The sequence below is a fragment of the Pelodiscus sinensis genome, chromosome 2 (genome assembly GCF_049634645.1).
Source record: "Pelodiscus sinensis isolate JC-2024 chromosome 2, ASM4963464v1, whole genome shotgun sequence".
Taxonomy (NCBI): domain Eukaryota; kingdom Metazoa; phylum Chordata; order Testudines; family Trionychidae; genus Pelodiscus; species Pelodiscus sinensis.
In genome coordinates, this window is record NC_134712.1 from 36,353,831 (window position 1) to 36,371,985 (window position 18,155).

The window sequence follows — 18,155 nt, forward strand, 5'->3', positions numbered from 1 at the left end:
CATTATGCAATATTTCTAGGAAGACCTTTAAGTCTCCAAATCTTCACCTGGAGACACTTGAAGAATTCACCATCTACAGGAAAAGCACTACTATACAAATAAATCTGAAGTATTAAAAATGTTTATTGCTTTATACAAGTTGTGGGCAACCTGTGGCCCACATGCGAGCCATCAGGATAACCTAGCTGTGGGCTGAAAGACGTTTTGTTAATGTTGACTGTCTGCAGGCACTGCCTTCTCTGCTCCCATTGACTGAGAATAGAGAACCATGGCTACTGGGAGTGTGGGGAGCAGTGCCTATGAACAGTCAACGTTGGGAAAATGTCGTATGGCCTGCAATCAGATTAACCTGATAGCCTGCAGGTTGTCCACCGCTGCTTTAGACTATAGTCTCATATTCTTAGAAAACTCCAGTGTTCTACAACCTCAGTTACAAGCTAATTTTTCAGCATAAATGTAAACTGTCTTTGACAGATCCTTAACAAAAACTCTGTCAGATGCATTTCAAGGCAAGTCTTCCCATTGTGTTTAGCAGGGGATGAACAGAAGGTAAAACACTTACATTTCTTATAAGCTATAACCTCAAGAAATTCAAGGTATTCCCTCATCTCCTTCATTTTAGAGACTGCACAAATGCATTTTTTATTAGTGACCTCTGCTTATTACTCGGTTACATGTGATCTATCCAGGTGTCTCTAAAGAGAAACAAAATATGCTAAACAAGAAACATGAACTAAAAAGTTTCCCAGTTGCCTCATGCTGTGAATCATTAAAAAGTGTGAAATGACAGACTTTCACCTGGTCCATTTCAACATTATATGCCCGTGGAGCTCTGAGTATTGCTTGAAGCAACAGGATGAGGGCCTATCTTTGTTATTGGCAATTCACATGTGGACTCTCTCCAGAACATAAATTATATCCAGAATGCATCACATGTCTGTTAGACAACAAAGACTTCTGTTTCTTTAAAAACCTGGCAGATCACTGCTACATTATCTTGTCTCAGATTTGGAAGAGAAGCCTAATACTTTTTGTATTATAAGAAAAGCCAACCTCATTATGAGGATCTCATATGTGGACCCTTCCTCTCGGTCTCCCAGTACATTATACACTGTCTATTTAGCAGGTAAGGTGTAAGGGGCAGAAATTATCTCTTCGTCTGTGTTCTGTACAGTATCAAACAGAGTCAGCACTTACATAAAAATTGGGTGAAATCTTCACTTGTGCTCTGTCCTGTTACACAAGGTAAAAGGATTGAAGTGATTTAAGAGGACCCTGAAAGCTCATACTGACTGGCAGAGAATCCCCTGGTTGAGGAACTGTGTGAAACCACTGTAGATCAGTGGTCTACAGTATACGTAAAGCTTGATAAACAATAATGTGAATAATTCATTTACTTACACGTTTTTTTCTTCCACCAAACAACATAAATGTCTGATGTGAGCCAGAGTAATGCTAAAAGAAAACAGGTTATATAACCTACCTCAGTGACCTTGTCAGAAGGCTCTAGTCCAATCAAATTGGCTTGTACTAGCTGCTGTAGAAGTCGTACTTGAGCTACGCTGAGGAAGAAGTCCAGGTTTGTGGTCATATTCACCTCCAAAGAATGTCCGCACACTAAAATATCCTGTCAAGAAAAAACATGTCAGAAACTGGCTGGTAGGCAGATAATTTACATTTTAAAGACGACTATACTGCAATTCTCTTTTATACCCAATTTAAGACATTTACACCATGTTACAATAGTGATAGAAATGTAGCCATGTTAGTCTGGGGTAGCTGAAGCAAAATGCAGGACAATGTAGCACTTTAAAGACTAACAAGATTGTTTATTAGATGATGAGCTTTCGTGGGCCAGACCCACTTCCTCAGATCAAATAGTGGAAGAAAATAGTCACAACCATATATACCAGAGGATACAATTTAAAAAAATGAACACATATGAAAAGGACAAATCACATTTCAGAACAGGAGGGGGGTGGGAGGGAAGGAAGGAAGGTAAGTGTCTGTGAATTGATGATATTAGAGGTGGGGAGAGTGGGATGTTTGTGAGTTAATGGTATTAGAGGTGATAATTGGGGAAGCTATCTTGGTAATGGGTAAGATAGTTCCAGTGTTTGTTCATTCCTTTTTGGAGAGTGTCGAATTTTAACATGAATGACAGTTCAGAGGATTCCCTTTCAAGTGCAGATGTAAAAGGTCTTTGTAGCAGAATGCAGGTGGTTAAGTCATTGAGAGAGTGTCCTTTCTGGTTAAAATGGCAAGAAACTGTTTTTTCTTTGTGATCTTGTCTGATATCTGTTTTGTGGGCATTAATCCTTTGGCGAAGTGTCTGAGATGTTTGTCCAATGTACATAGCAGACGGACACTTTCGGCACATGATAGCATAGATTATATTTCTGGATGCGCAGGAATATGTGTTCTTGATCTTATAACTCACTTGGTTAGGTCCAATAATGGTATCAGCAGAATGAATATGTGGACAAAGCTGGCAACGGGGTTTGTTGCAAGGGAAGGTACCAGGGTTGGTATTAGTGTGCTATGTCCTGTGGTTGTTGGTAAGAATCATCTTGAGGTTAGGTGGTTGTCTATAGGAGACTATGGGTCTGTCTCCCAGAGCCTCTTGGAGTATGGTATCCTGTTCCAATATAGGCTGTAGTTTATTGATAATGCGTTGGACAGGTTTAAGTTGGGGGTTGTAGGTGATGACAAGTGGTGTTCTATTGTTGGTTTTCTTGGGTCTGTCTTGAAGTAGATGGTTTCTAGGTATTCGTCTGGCTCTTTCAATTTGCCTTTTTATTTCTCCGGGTGGGTAGTTGAGGTTTATAAATGCTTGGTAGAGATCCTGAAGCTTCTGGTCTCTGTCAGTGGGATTAGAGCAGATGCGGTTGTATCGAAGGGCTTGGCTATAGACGATGGATCGTGTGGTGTGCTCTGGATGGGAGCTGGAAGCATGTAGGTAACTGTATGAGTCGGTGGGTTTTCTGTAGAGAGTGGTGTCTAATTTTCCATTGTTGATTTGTACTGTGGTGTCCAGGAAGTGGATCTCTCGTGTAGAATGGTCCAGGCTGAGGTTGATGGTGGGGTGTAGGTTGTTGAAATCTCTGTGGAATATCTCCAGTGTTTCTTGGCCATGCGTCCAGATCATAAAGATGTCATCGATGTACCGTAGGTAGAGAAGGGGTGAAAGGGGACGGGAGTTGAGGAAACGTTGTTTTAGGTCAGCCATAATTCGAACTATCTTACCCATTACCAAGATAGCTTCCCCAATTATCACCTCTAATACCATTAACTCACAAACATCCCACTCTCCCCACCTCTAATATCATCAATTCACAGACACTTACCTTCCTTCCTTCCCTCCCACCCCCCTCCTGTTCTGAAATGTGATTTGTCCTTTTCATATGTGTTCATTTTTTTAAATTGTATCCTTTGGTATATATGGTTGTGACTATTTTCTTCCACTATTTGATCTGAGGAAGTGGATCTGGCCCACGAAAGCTCATCATCTAATAAACCATCTGGTTAGTCTTTAAAGTGCTACATTGTCCTGCATTTTGCTTCAACCATGTTACAAGGAATTGTTAATTCTATTTTTCTCTTTTAGTAGCAAAGATAATCATAAGACTTCTCATAAATGTGTGTTTGATACCTTGCCTTGTTTTCAACATTACCATTAATACAAATCTTGTATGTAAAATGTTTCATGTTTGCAGTTTTGTTTTCATTTCTTTCTAATGTCAAACACTAGGCTGTCAGATTTTTGTTTTCATTTGCTTGGCAATAGACTACATTTCTCCTTTGCCATGTCCTTCCAAGAAGATATATATTTTCTGGAATATAAACTCAGCTCGATTTATAATGAAATCATATGTTGGAACTCAAAGATAACCAGCCTAATTGATTTCTCTCGCCTATAAACTACTGTTAATATCTTGGCAGACTTAGGTGGATGACCACTAAACTTATACAAAACTACAGCTCTTGACTTTTTCTGGCAAGAAATTCAGAAATGAACAACAGAACCAATCCAGAAGGTTTGCTTAATAAGCAGAAGCATCGCCCTCATCACAAGAAGGATATGTTTGAATAATGTTCAAATTTTTGGTAATCTATAGTAGACTCCACCCTTCATCATTAAGCATCCCCTAAGAAATAGATTCAAGGAGAATGTAACTAGTCAACATATTTAAATTCTTGAATGTGAACAATAGTAATGTTCATATGTTTCTTTTCACTGAATTCTTTCGATGCATCTCAGCTATCCCTTAAATCATGGGTGGGGAACTTTTTTTGGGTTGGGGTCCACCAGTCCATAGAAAAAAAATCAGTCGCGGGCAACACGCAAGTGAGAAGCAAATAAAAAAAGAAAGAAAATCTTCACTAATGTGGACCCTGACAGAGAAGGAGAAAAACACTCCACACATTCCCCTCCCACACAAGAGTGTGTGGACCCAGCCTAATAGATTTTGTGTGCTTCAGCCTCATGGTGGGGTAGTAAGGGGTAGTGGGTGGAGCACCAGAATTGGCTTCCCAATACTGGGAGTGTGGGCTGAGCCTCAGGAGCCAGATGAAGGCAAGCTATATCCGGTCCCTGGGCCTGAGGTTCCCCACCCCTGCCCTAAATTTTCTTTTAATTTAAAACTATTACCCTCATGATGGCACTCTACAAGAATCACAAACTGCAATCTTTCCCTTGCATAATTAATATCTGTTCCTTCTTCATTAACTTGCACCTGTTACAAAATTGCAAATATGATTTTCATTCCCACCTTAGTTTTGCCCTTCCCAGGAGGTAGCTATATTTGAATAATCCACCGTTAGCTGGCAAACAATGACTAGCACCTCCCTCCAAATAATGTGTATTAAGTTACTTATCCATTTGCTCATGCCAAGAAATGAACCACAGTCTCTTGTGTGTAACAGGCTCCTCTACTGATTGTTATTCTTACTTACATGCCTTTAGCTTCCATCCAAGACACATTTCCAATCAATTGTTTACAGATACTCCCTAAGATACAACTGGATTTGCTCCAATCCCGCAGACAGAGACAAACACCTACAGGATCAATATCAGACATTCTTAAAACTTAAATACCCATCTGGGGAAGTGAGAAAACAGACTGACAGAGCCAGATGAGTACCCCGTCATCAGCTTCTTCAAGTTAGGACCAACAAACAAAGTAACAGAACATCACTGTTCATCACCCCAAGCACCAACTTAAACCCCTGAAGCACCTCATTAACAATCTACAATCTATCCTGTAAAATGATCCTTCATTTTCACAGGCCTTGGGAGACTGACCAATCCTCGCCTACAGACAACCATCTAACCTGAAACAAATTCTTTCCAGCAACCACACAGCACACCTCCATCATACTTACCCCGAAACCCACCCCTGCAATACACTCCGGTGCCAAGTCTGTCCACACATCTATACAAGCAACATCATCAGAGGACCTAACCACATAAGCCACCCTATCAGAGGCTCATACAACTGCACATCCAATAATGCGATCTATGCCATCAAGTGCCAGCAATGCCCCTCTGCCATGTACATTGGCCAAACTGGACAGTCTCTACAACAAAGAATTAATGGACACAAATCAGATATTCGAAATGGTAACACACAGAAACCTATTAGGAAACATTTTAACTTGCCTGGGCACTCACTAATGGATCTAAAAGTGACTATTACAAAGCAATTTCAAAAACCAGCTGGAGAGAGAAGCTGCGAAACTTGCCTTCATTTGCAAATTTGACACCTTTAATCAAGGTTTGAACAAAGATATGAACTGCATGGGCCACTACATTCCACACCCTAATGACACCAAAAGCTAAGTGTCAGGCACTTACAGCCCTCTCTATTAGGCTCATTTAGCACGGACACGCTAATTGTCCAGATTTTTTTTTTTCTCTCTCTTTCCTTCCCCATCCCCTTTTTCTGATATTTATTTGTACCTCTGGCCCCCTTGCTTCATTCAGCTGAAGAAGTGAGTTGTGCCCAAGAAAGCTCATGATACTATCTACATTTTGTCGAGTATCAGAGGGGTAGCCGTGTTAGTCTGAATCTGCAAAAGCGGCGAGGAGTCCTGTGGCACCTTATAGATTAACCGAAGTGTTGGAGCATAAGCTTTCGCGGGCAAAGACCCACTTCGTACCATGTATCTGATGAAGTGGGTCTTTGCCCACGAAAGCTTATGCTCCAACACTTCAGTTAGTCTATAAGGTGCCACAGGACTCCTCGCCGCTATCTACATTTTGTGTTAGTCTCTTAGATGCTTCAGGAACATTTGTTGTGTTTATTTGATTCTGGTAGAGATGACGTTTTCAGGTTTGCTTTTATGGGGCCCATGAACACAGTTTCTTAAATTTTGTGTTGGGTCAAATCTTCGCAATTCTTTAAGTTTTACATTCTTTAAGAATTCTGCAGTGCACCTAGCATAAATCTCATCACTTTATATGTCTGATGTATTATGATTCTACTACTTTCTTTTGTTTTTTGACAAGAGATTAGAAGATGTTAGGGAAACAAACTATTTCTTTGAATGCTATCATAATGCAATTCAATAAAATAAATGTTCAAACAATATAAACGATAAACCAAAAAATCTAGTCCTTTTGTATAAACATGCTATTATAACATAATTCAATACAATGTTTTCTTTCAGGAATAAAATGTGCTAAAGGAACAATAAGAACATAAGAATGGCCATACTGGATCAGACCAAAGGTCCATGCAGCCCAGTACCCTGTCTGCTGACAGTGGCCAATGCCAGGTGTCCCAGAGGGAGTTAATCGAACAGGTAATGATCAAGCAATCTCTCTCCTGCCATCCATCTCTACCCTCTGACAAATAAAGGCTAGGGACACCATTCCTTACCCATACTGGCTAATAGCCATTTATGGACCTAACAAGCTCCATTAATTTATCTAGTTCTCTTTCAAACCCTGAATTTATCTAGGTCTCTTTTAAACCCCGTTAGAGTCCTAGACTTCACAACCTCCTCAGGAAAGGAGTTCCACAGATTGACTATGCGCTGTGTGAAGAAGAACTTCCTTTTATTTGTTTTAAACCTGCTGCCCATTAGTTTCATTTGCTGGCCTCTAGTTCTTATATTATGGGAACAATAATATATATTTAAATTTTGTACTAACCTCTGTGTGCAAGTTTTCGGGTGAAATTATTTTTGTGAAAATGATTGCAGGAGCTGCAGTTATTCGCACTGTGAAATCTGTTAAAATTGGAGTTAAAATTGCTCTCCGTTCCTGATGCCTCCTTATGCTAAAAGAAAAAAAGATTAATCAATTAGATTGTAAGTAGCTGAGGGCAGAGACCATCTTTCTGTGTTCTTCCTATGCACAGGGCCTACCAAAATGGGGCCTCGATTCTCATTGAGGCTTTTGGGTGCTACCACAATATAAATAACAAATAATTATTAATAACAATGGTCCCAATCCTGCTGTCAGGCCATTAGCCCATGAACAAGACCACTTAATTTAGTGGAGTTCAATGCCATGTAAGGCCCAAAGGGATTCAACTATAGGACCAGGATATAAATAATTATTTTTTTAATTACTTCACAATAAAGGCAAAATTAAAAAATTTTCTAATGTTAACTATTAATACTTTACACAAATCCATTGTGTCCTCAGTGTGTTTGAAACAAAAATAATTTATCTACACTTTTTACTCTCTAAATTCCTCACTAGTATACACATCATACAAAGTGAGAAAATATTGTTTTTTTTTTCTTTTACTGAGTTAATATATGTTTAAAAATAAATTACTGTGAAGCAGTTTAGGCCACATACATTTGACTTATAAATCACAATTTTTTTTCAAAATATGTTAATGATCTTTACATTTAAATAGGTGTTCTTATATATCTAACAGTACTGAAACCGTTAAAAGCTGCCACACACACAAGTTGCACAAAATCACAAAACCAAGCAAATGACAAATTAAACCATCTAACAATAGAAAACCTCTACTCTACCATTCACATCTTACCGTTACTGTAAGTATTTGATACCATAGATCAACATAATCATCTAAATTCCTCCCCCATAATAAAGCAATGCCAGTCTTCCAGCATGTGTTTCTGTGTTTGAATGAGCATGCTATACATTAGCTCCTTCTAATAAGAATATTGACATTCATTTTCTATGAATATTTGTGTCAGTAAACAGGATACTTAAGTTATTTTATGATTATGTAAGTAGATCTCACAATGAATCTTGAATGTGGCCAGGCTTGGGTTTATATATACTTCTAGCACAGGTCTACTCAACATGCGGCCCATGGGCCCGTTTGTTTGCGGCCTGTGGTGCGGCTTGGGTTTACACGGGGCTCAACATGCGGCCTGCGAGTGGGAGCCAAAACAAAAAAGTAGTCAATATAATGATCTTCTGTTGATATGTGTTTTAGTAGCTAATTTCATGGACTGTCATTGCTCATTAAAAGTGCTGTCATATGGGTGGAAACTGGGTAAATATTACATTTTATTAATATCAGCAGAACTGACTTAAATGGGGCCTGTGTGTTGTGTAGTCTTGCCTTAATCTTGGTATTCAGCCTGTCAATGTGCTATTTGCATATATATATGTGCATGTATATGCCACCACACTTAAGTTGCAGCCCCCCCCTTGGCATGTGCTATGAGAATCATTGTGGCCCCTGGGGTTTCCAGAGTTGGGTAGCCCTGGTCTAGCTGAAGCAAACTCAACAGATGAGTGTTGGACACAGAGCCCTACTGGTGGCTCACTATTCTGTGTCAGCATCTCGTCAGCCCTGACATACTCACTGTACCTAACACCCTGTTATCATGACACTTTCCCAAAAAGTGTCATCTCATAATATAACACTAAAAAAGAATATGTTACTTATTAATATTCTTGAGTGATGTATGCATGGTAAACTCACACTGGACTTCATAGACATATGCTGGCAATATATGTCTAAATTGTATTTTAACAGGAGGAGCTGATAACAAAAGAAAGAGGCTAACATCTCAAATCAGGTGTGGTCAAATTCAGTGGACTATGAATTTGTATGGGAAATTGCAGAGATAATTTGTATTATAAGAATCACCAGTGGATGAGAAGACAGTATGGAGTATACACCAACAGTATGGCATACATAGTTGGAATTGGTCCTGCCTCGAGCAGGGGGCTGTACTTGATGACCTTCTGAGGTCTCTTCCAGTTCTATGATTCTATGATTCACACCCAGGAAGGAAAAGGCATTTCATTAGGGCTTACATTTTAAATAATACATTTCTAACCTTTACTGGACTGTAAAAAAAGGGAGGGAACCTATAGTTGTCCATCACTCAGGGATTCCATGGGGCTGCAGCTCTTGAAATCATATAATATTGGGTCCCTTCAGCCAAAGGGCCTGAAATCTCTGGGAGGTAAGTTTAAATTGTAACTTCCTGAAATTTTTAGTCTTATAAGTGTATTTTACTTTGGTTTGCTAGTCACACTTCTGTCTTTATCTACTATATATTTAAGAGTGTTTGTCTGTGAGCGAGTGAGTCTGTCTGTCCATGTCTGTTTGTTCAAGAATTCCTCCTAAATGGTAAGAGCTAAGACATAAAAATGAGGGGGCTATAGCAGGGACAGGTATACTGTATAATGACCACCAGGAGCAGCAAAAGGCCAGAGACAGGAATCAGGACAGCTATAACACCATAAGAGCAGAAGTAGAAGTAAGGTTCTCTTTTGGCCAAACTGGACAATCCCTACGTAAAAGAATAAATGGACACAAATCAGATATTAGGAATGGAAATATACAAAAACCTGTAGAACACTTCAATCTCCCTGGACACACGGTAGCAGATTTAAAAGTAGTCATCCTGCAGCAAAAAAACTTCAAGACCAGACTCCAAAGAGAAACTGCTGAGCTACAGTTCATCTGCAAATTTGACACTATCAGTTCAGGATTAAACAAAGACTGTGAATGGCTAGCCAAGTACAAAAGCAGTTTCTCTTCTCTTGGTGTTCACACCTCCACATCAGTTGATAGAATGGACCTCACCTTCCCTAACTGAATTAACCTCGTTATCTCTAGCCTGCATATTTATACCTGCCTCTGGAAATTTCCACTACAAGACGAAGTGGGTCTTTGCCAATGAAAGCTTATGCTCCAGTACGTCTGTTAGTCTATAAGGTGCCACATGACTTCTTGTCGTTTTTGCAGATCCAGACTAACATGGCTACCCCTCTGATACTTGAATGTTTACAGGAGCAATAAACTTAAGTTCTGCACATGTTCCAGGAGAAGGCAAGACACTACAGAGGTACATCATTTTGGGAAAATTCAGGAGTAAGAGGGTCGCTCTGTAAAAAGCACCTGGGTGGCAGAAGCCAGGTATGCAGGCTGTTGATGTCAGGGCTGAGACACAGCAATATAGCATTTAAAGCATCCAGAGTTGCAGGCCAAGCAATGACATAACTCCTTAATGGTCTGGATTGCACCACAAAACATTACAAAGGGCCTTTTCCTTCAAATTCCCTGCTCTGTGCTATCTTGAATTTTACTTTTCTGGCAATTAGCAGAAGTGCTCTGGAAGTGATATATTACTCCTGAGGGAATTCTGCATGAAAAAAATTAAAAAATTCTGCACAATGTTTTAATATTCTTCATTTTTTGTGAGTAAATGAATGTGGAGGATCCTGTATAGCAGTGGGGAGCACAGGCCACAGGTTGCACAGAGATGGGAAATCACCCAGGAACCTCACACTCACCGGGACATGGACTCATTGGTGAGGCTCCATCTGACCAGGGCCTGCCCCCAAAACACCACAGAGCACTGCCCCTCAATGAGAGGTGCATCAGGTGTGGGCAGGTAAAATCAGCCCAGCAGAATGCAAGTGTGGAGGGGCTTAATGAGGGGGATCCAGTGTGGTGTAAGAGGATTCTCTGTGGGGCAATCTAAATGTGGGCAGGTCAGTAGGGGTTCCAGGTCCTGGGGAATGTGAATGCATATCGGGAGGTTCTGGATGCAGAGGCAAAGGGTCTCTGCAGGGAGGTCCAGTTGAAGATGGCTGGGGCTCACCAGATGTGTGTGGATGGATGGGGCTTGGCAGGGAGTTTGGATGTTTGGTGAGTGGGGCTTGGTACAGTGAAGGTCCATATTCAGCTGGTTGGAGCTCAGTGGGGTGGGGATTCAGGTGCAGGGAACTCATTAGAATAGTCCAGGTACAGGGGGTTGGGAGCCCTTGTGGTGGGGGTTCAAGTGTGGGGAGATTATTTGGGGCTAGACTGGAGGCAAAGATGGAGGTCTAAGTGTGGGGTGCCCTGATGCAGGAGATGAAGCTTGACTGGGTGGGGAGTTGGTATGGGGTGAGGTTCAGTGGGGGACTATGGGCATGGGGGTCCAGGTACATGGGGCTTGTGCAGATGGGGGAGCAACTCCCTGTACACTGACCCCTCCCCTTGCAGCTGAGGAGTGTTTGGACCGGCAGGAGAAGGGGAGAGGGTGAGTCCAGGTCTGGGGAAGGATCTGATTCAGCTACCCCTTGCAGAGGAAAAGCAAGTGTCATCTTCCCCTTCTTGGGATTAGCAGCTGATCATGGTACATGGTAGAAGCCACCATTTGGGACATCTCTAGCCCTATTTCCCCTCCCTCCCTGTGATTTACCTCATTGTCAGCTGTTTTGGGTGCCTGAATCAACATTTTTGTGAGGGGAAGCAAAGAAACTTGCAGGGGACAAATTCTGCACATGCGCAGTAGCACAGAACTCCCTCAGAAGTGGTATGTGCAGACACAAATATGAAATACTCTTGCTCAGAAAGTGGGCTTCTATATTAATAGAAACTTCTGAATGTTTTTCATGTTTGTCTCACAAGAATGACTATGATAAGATCGGCATCTGAGGGACAAACAAGACTATCTGGTCATTAACTGAAAAAAGATTAATCTGGCCTGTAATGTTAACTGGTAGTCCATGAAGCAACAATTAATCTGGTCAGACCACACCACTACAAAGCACACAGACGGTTGGCAGACATCCTTAATAGACAAAGTGGTCATTGATTTCTAATAAGAACATAAGAATGGCCGTACTGGGTCAGACCAAAGGTCTATCTAGCCCAGTATCCTGTCTGATGACAGTAGCCAGCACCAGGTGCCCCACAGAGGGCGGACTGAAGACAATGATCAAGTGATTTGTCTCCTGTCATCCTTCTCCAGCCTCTGACAGACAGAGGCCAGGAACACCAATTCTATCCCCTGGCTAATAGCTTTCTATGGACCTAACCTCCATGAACTTATCTAGCTTCTCTTTAAACTTTGTTCTAGTCCTAGCCTTCACAGCCTCCTCTGGCAAGGAGTTCCACAGGTTGACTACACGCTGTGTGAAGAAGAACTTTCTTTTATTAGTTTTAAACCTGCTACCAATTAATTTCATTTGGTGTCCTCTAGTTCTTCTATTATGGGAACCAATAAATAACTTTTCTTTATCCGCTCCCTTCACACCACTCATGATTTTATATTCCTATATCATAACCCCCCTCAGTCTCCTCTTTTCTAAACTAAAGAGTCCCTGTCGCTTTAACCTCTTCTCATATGGACCCGTTCCAAACCCCTAATCATTTTAGTTGCCCTTTTCTGAACCCTTTCCTAGGCCAAAATATTTTTTTTGAGGTGAGGAGACCATATCTGTACACAGTATTCAAGATGTGGGCATAACATAGTTTTATGCAGGGGCAGTAAGATATTCTAGGTCTTATTTTCTATCCCTTTCTTAATAATTCGTAGCATACTATTCGCCTTTTTGACCGCTGCTGCACACTCTGTGGAAGTTTTCAGAGAACTGTCCACGATGACTCCAAGATCTCTTTCCTGATTTGTCATAGCCAAATTAGCCCTCATCACACTGTACGTATAGTTGGGGTTATTTTTCCCAATGTGCATTACTTTACACGTATCCACATTATATTTCATTTGCCATTTTGTTGCCCGATCACTCAGTTCGGTGAGATCTTTTTGGAGTCCCTCACAGTCTGCTTTTGTCTTGATTATTCTAAACAGTTGGTATCATCTGCAAACTTGACTACCTCATTGCTTACCCCTTTCTCCAGATCATTTATGAATAAGTTGAAAAGGATTGGTCCCAGGACTGACCTTTGGGGGACACAACTAGTTACTCCTCTCCAATCTGAAAATTTACCATTTATTCCTACCCTTTGTTTCCTGTCTTTTAACCAGTTCTCAATCCAAGAAAGGACCTTCCCTCTTATCCCATGGCCATGTCATTTACATAAGAGCCTTTGGTGAGGGACCTTGTCAAAGGCTTTCTGAAAATCCAAGTATACTATATCTACTGGATCCCCCTTGTCCGCATGTTTGTTAACCCCTTCAAAGAACTCTAACAGATTAGAAAGAAAGGATTTCCCTTTACAGAAACCAAGTTGACTTTTGTCCAATAAATTATGGTCTTCTACATGCTTCACAATTTTATTCTTTACTATTGTTTCGACTAATTTGCCCGGTAGTGAAGTTAGACTTACCGGTCTGTAATTGCCAGGATCGCCTCTACAGCCCTTTTTAAATATTGGTGTCATGTTGGCTACCTTCCAGTCATTAGGTACGGAAGCCGATTTAAAGGATAGGTTACAAACCACAGATAATAGCTCAGTAATTTCCCATTTTAGTTCTTTTAGAACCCTTGGATGAATGCCATCCGGTCCCGGAGATTTGTTAACATTAAGTTTTTCTATTTGTTCCAAAACCTCCTCTAATGACACTTCAATCGGGGACAGTTGCTCAGATTCATCACCCACAAAGGACGGTGCAGATTCGGGAATCTCCCCAATGTCCTCAGCCGTGAAGACTGAAGCAACGAAATCATTTAGTTTATCCGCAATGGCTTTATTGTCCTGGATTGCTCATTTTATCTCTCGATCATCTAGGGAACCCATAGGTTTTTTAGCAGTCTTCCTGCTTCTAATGTACTTCAAAAACATTTTGTTATTTCTTTTTGAGTTTTTGGCTAGCTGCTCCTCAAAATCTTTTTTTGCTTTTCTTATTACATTTTTACACTTGATTTGACAGTGTTTATGTTCCTTTCTATTTATCTCACTAGGATTGGACTTCCACTTCTTAAAAGATATCTTTTTGTCCCTCACTGCTTCTTTTACATGGTGGTTAAGCCATGGTGACTCTTTTTTAGGTCTCTTGCTGTGTTTTTTAATTTGAGGTATACATTTAAGTTGGGCCTCTATTATGGTGTCTTTAAAAAGTTTCCATGCAGCTTGTAGGGATTTGGCTCTAGTCATTGTGCCTTTTAATTTCCGTTTAACTAACCTCCTCATTTTTGTGTAATTCCCCTTTTTGAAATTAAATGCCAGGGTGCTGGACTGATGAGGTGTTCTTCCCACCACAGGAATGTTAAATGCTATTATATTATGGTCACTATTCCCAAGCGGTCCCGTAACTGTTATCTCCTGGACCTGATCCTGCACTCCACTCAGGACTAAATCGAGAATTGCCTCTCCCCTTGTGGGTTCCTGTACCAGCCATTGAGAAATTTTATCTCTGCTTCTCTTCCTGAGGCGACATATATCCAGTCACTATGGGGCTAATTAAAATCCACCATTATCATAGAGTTCTTTATTTTGGTAGCCTCTCTAATCTCCCTCAGCATTTCAATGTCAGTATCGCTGTTCTGGTCAGGTGGTCGGTAATATATCCCTACTGCTAATTTATTATTATTGGAGCATAGAATTACTATCCATAGAGATTCTATGGAACATGTTGATTCATTTAATATTTTTATTTCATTTGATTCTACATTATCTTTCACATTCAGTGCCACCCTGCCACCCACCCGGCCTGCTCTATCCTGCCGATATATTTTATATCCCGGCATGATTGTGTCCCACAGATTTTCCTCATTCCACCTGGTTTCAGTGATACCTATTATGTCAATCTCCTCCTTTAATACGAGGTACTCTAGTTCACCCATCTTATTAGTCAGACTCCTAGCATTTGTGTAGAAGCACTTTAAAAATTTGCCACTGCTTATTTGTCTGCCCTTCCCTGATGCACTGGATTCCTTTATATGAAGTTGTTTGTCTGCTCTGGCCCATGGTTTCTCCTCTCCTCTCCTCTCTTTCTGACTATAGCTTAGAGAATCTCTATTAATGGAGATTTTAGTGCATCTCCGCACCAATCGGCTTTCCCCCATCTCTTAGTTTAAAAACTGCTCTCCGGCCTTTTTAATGTTTAATGTTTAGTGCCAGCAGTCTAGTTACACCCTGGTTTAGGTGGAGCCCATCCTTCCTGTATAGGCTCCCCCTCTCCCAAAAGTGTCCTCAGTTCCTAATAAATCCAAACCCCTCTTCCCTACACCGTCTCATCCACGCATTGAAACTCTGAAGCTCTGCCTGCCTACCTGGCCCTGCGTGTGGAACTGGAAACATTTCCGAGAATGCCACCATAGAGGTCCTGGATTTCAGTCTCTTTCCTAGCAGCCTAAATTTGGCCTCCAGGACATCTCTCCTACCCTTCCCTACGTCATTGGTACCTACATGTACCACGACCACTGGCTCCTCATCTGCACTACACATAAGTCTATCTAGATAAGGGGTTAACAAACATGCGGACAAGGGGGAGCCAGTAGATATAGTATACTTAGATTTTCAGAAAGCCTTTGACAAGGTCCCTCACCAAAGGCTGTTTTGTAAATTACATGGCCATGGGATAAGAGGGAAGGTCCTTTCTTGGATTGAGAACTGGTTAAAAGACAGGAAACAAAGGGTAGAAATAAATGGTAAATTTTCAGAATGGAGAGGGGTAACTAGTGGTGTCCCCCAAGGGTCAGTCCTGGGACCAATCCTTTTCAACTTATTCATAAATGATCTGGAGAAAGGGGTAAGCAGTGAGGGGGAAAAGTTTGCAGATGATACCAAACTGTTTAGGATAGTCAAGACAGAAGCAGACTGTGAGAGACTCCAAGAAGATCTCACCAAACTGAGTGATTGGGCAACAAAATGGCAAATGAAATTTAATGTGGATACGTGTAAAATAATGCACATTGGGAAAAATAACCCCAACTATACGTATAGTATGAAGGGACTAATTTGGCTGTAACAAATCAGGAAAGAGATCTTGGAGTCATCGTGGACAGTTCTCTGAAAACTTCCACAGAGTGTGCAGCAGCGGTCAAAAAGGCAAATAGGATGCTAGGAATTATTAAGAAAGGGATAGAAAATAAGACGCAGAATATCTTACTGTCCTTGTATAAAACTATGGTACGCCCACATCTTGAATACTGTGTACAGATGTGGTCTCCTCACCTCAAAAAAAATATTTTGGCCTAGGAAAGGGTTCAGAAAAGGGCAACTAAAATGATTAGGGGTTTGGAACGGGTCCCATATGAGAAGAGGTAAAAGCGACTGGGACTTTTCAGTTTAGAAAAAAGGAGACTGAGGGGGGATTTGATAGAGGTATATAAAATCATGAGTGGTGTGGACACCGAATGAACTAGAGGACACCGAATGAAATTAATGGGTAGCAGGTTTAAAACTAATAAAAGAAAGTTCTTCTTCACACAGCGTGTAGTCAACCCGTGGAACTCCTTGCCAGAGGAGGCTGAGAAGGCTAGGACTATAATAGAGTTTAAAAGAAGCTAGATAATTTCATGGAGGTTAGGTCCATAAAAGGCTATTAGCCAGAGGATAAAATGGTGTCCCTGGCCTCTGTTTGTCAGAGGCTGGAGAAGGATGGCAGGAGACAAATCGCTTGATCACTGTCTTCGGTCCACCCTCTCTGGGGCACCTGTTGGTGGCCACTGTCGTCAGACAGGATACTGGGCTAGATGGACCTTTGGTCTGACCCAATACGGCCGTTCTTATGTTCTTAGATGCTTTGAGAGATCTGCAACCTTCGCACCAGGCAGGCAAGTGATCATACGGTTCTCCCGGTCATCATAAACCCAACTATCTATGTTTCTAATGATCGAATCACCCACTACTAACACTGGACTCTTCCTAACAACTGGCATTCTCTCCTCCCCCTCAGAGGTATCCTCAGCTCGAGAGGATACCGCAACATTCTCTGGGAGGGGGGTTCCAACTACAGGATGGTTTCCCTCTGCTCACATTGAATGCTCTGTTCTGTTGAGACTTTCATCCTCCTTAAGAGCACTTGGGCTCTCAGACTGGAGGTGGGCAGTACTACAGTGTCCTGGAAAGTCTCATCAACATATCTCTCTACCTCCCTTAGCTCCTCCAGTTCAGCCACCCTGGCCTCCATCGCCCGAACTCGGTCTCTGAGGGTCAGAAGCTCCTTGCAACGGGTGCACACATACGCCGCCCACCCACAGGGCAGGTAATCATACATGTTACACTCGACGCAATTAACAGGATAGCCTCCACTCTGCTCCTGGGCTTCTGTCTCCATTTTTCTTATGAATAAGTTTAAGTATAAACTGGGATTCTTTTTAAATCTCTGGAATATAGATTATTATAAGAGTTATGTTTTAAAGAAGGTCAGAAGTCACACAGTTCCACATCTCCAGTTCCACATATGCTTCTCTGTGGCAATCAGCATCTCCTCAGTCTTATCTAGATTAAGTTTAAACCAAAATTTGTCCAGGTCTCTATTTTCATTGAACAACAAGAAAATAAGGAAGTATTTTTGTCTTTGATGAAGAGGAAATAAGAATTGAGTGGTGTAGGCATACCTCTGATACTGAAAGAGCATACTGCTAAATATTACATAAAATTGCTGGCAACAATGACTTAAATATATGAAAGACAAAAGTGATATAAACAGACTGTTACAAGGAGGAAGGAGAAAAATTATTCTCCTCAACCTCTGATGATAGGAAAAGCAGGAATGTACTTAAATTTGTGGCATGGGAGGTTTAAGGTGGACACAGAAAAATCTTCCTGTCAGGGGGGGTGAAGCTATGCAGTAAATTGCCTAGGGACGTTAAGGAATCTACATCATTGGAAATTTTTAAGAGTAGGTTAGACAAACATCTGTGTGGCCAGACAGACTATAACCCCATATCATCCATCTTATTTGCCTCTCTGAAGCACAGGGCAGAGAAGGAGCAATAATATCAGCATAGTCTATGCTGGCTCATCTGATCCTGAGAAGCTGAAACACAGATATGTGGATAGAGAGCAGCTAAG

The 18,155-nt window shown here is 41.2% G+C and overlaps 1 protein-coding gene across 6 annotated transcripts in view; it reads right to left on the reverse strand.

The window, feature by feature from the left end:
• Positions 1-18,155, reverse strand: part of VPS13B (vacuolar protein sorting 13 homolog B) — a 999,042-nt gene that overhangs the window by 295,462 nt on the left and 685,425 nt on the right. For all 6 annotated transcript variants that reach the window (XM_075920306.1, XM_075920307.1, XM_075920304.1 and 3 more), the window contains 2 exons: positions 7,160-7,286; positions 1,484-1,627 (listed from right to left, as the gene is read on the reverse strand). In XM_075920306.1, coding sequence (XP_075776421.1) covers positions 1,484-1,627; positions 7,160-7,286 — 271 coding nt within the window. The remainder of the gene's footprint in view (positions 1-1,483; positions 1,628-7,159; positions 7,287-18,155) is intronic.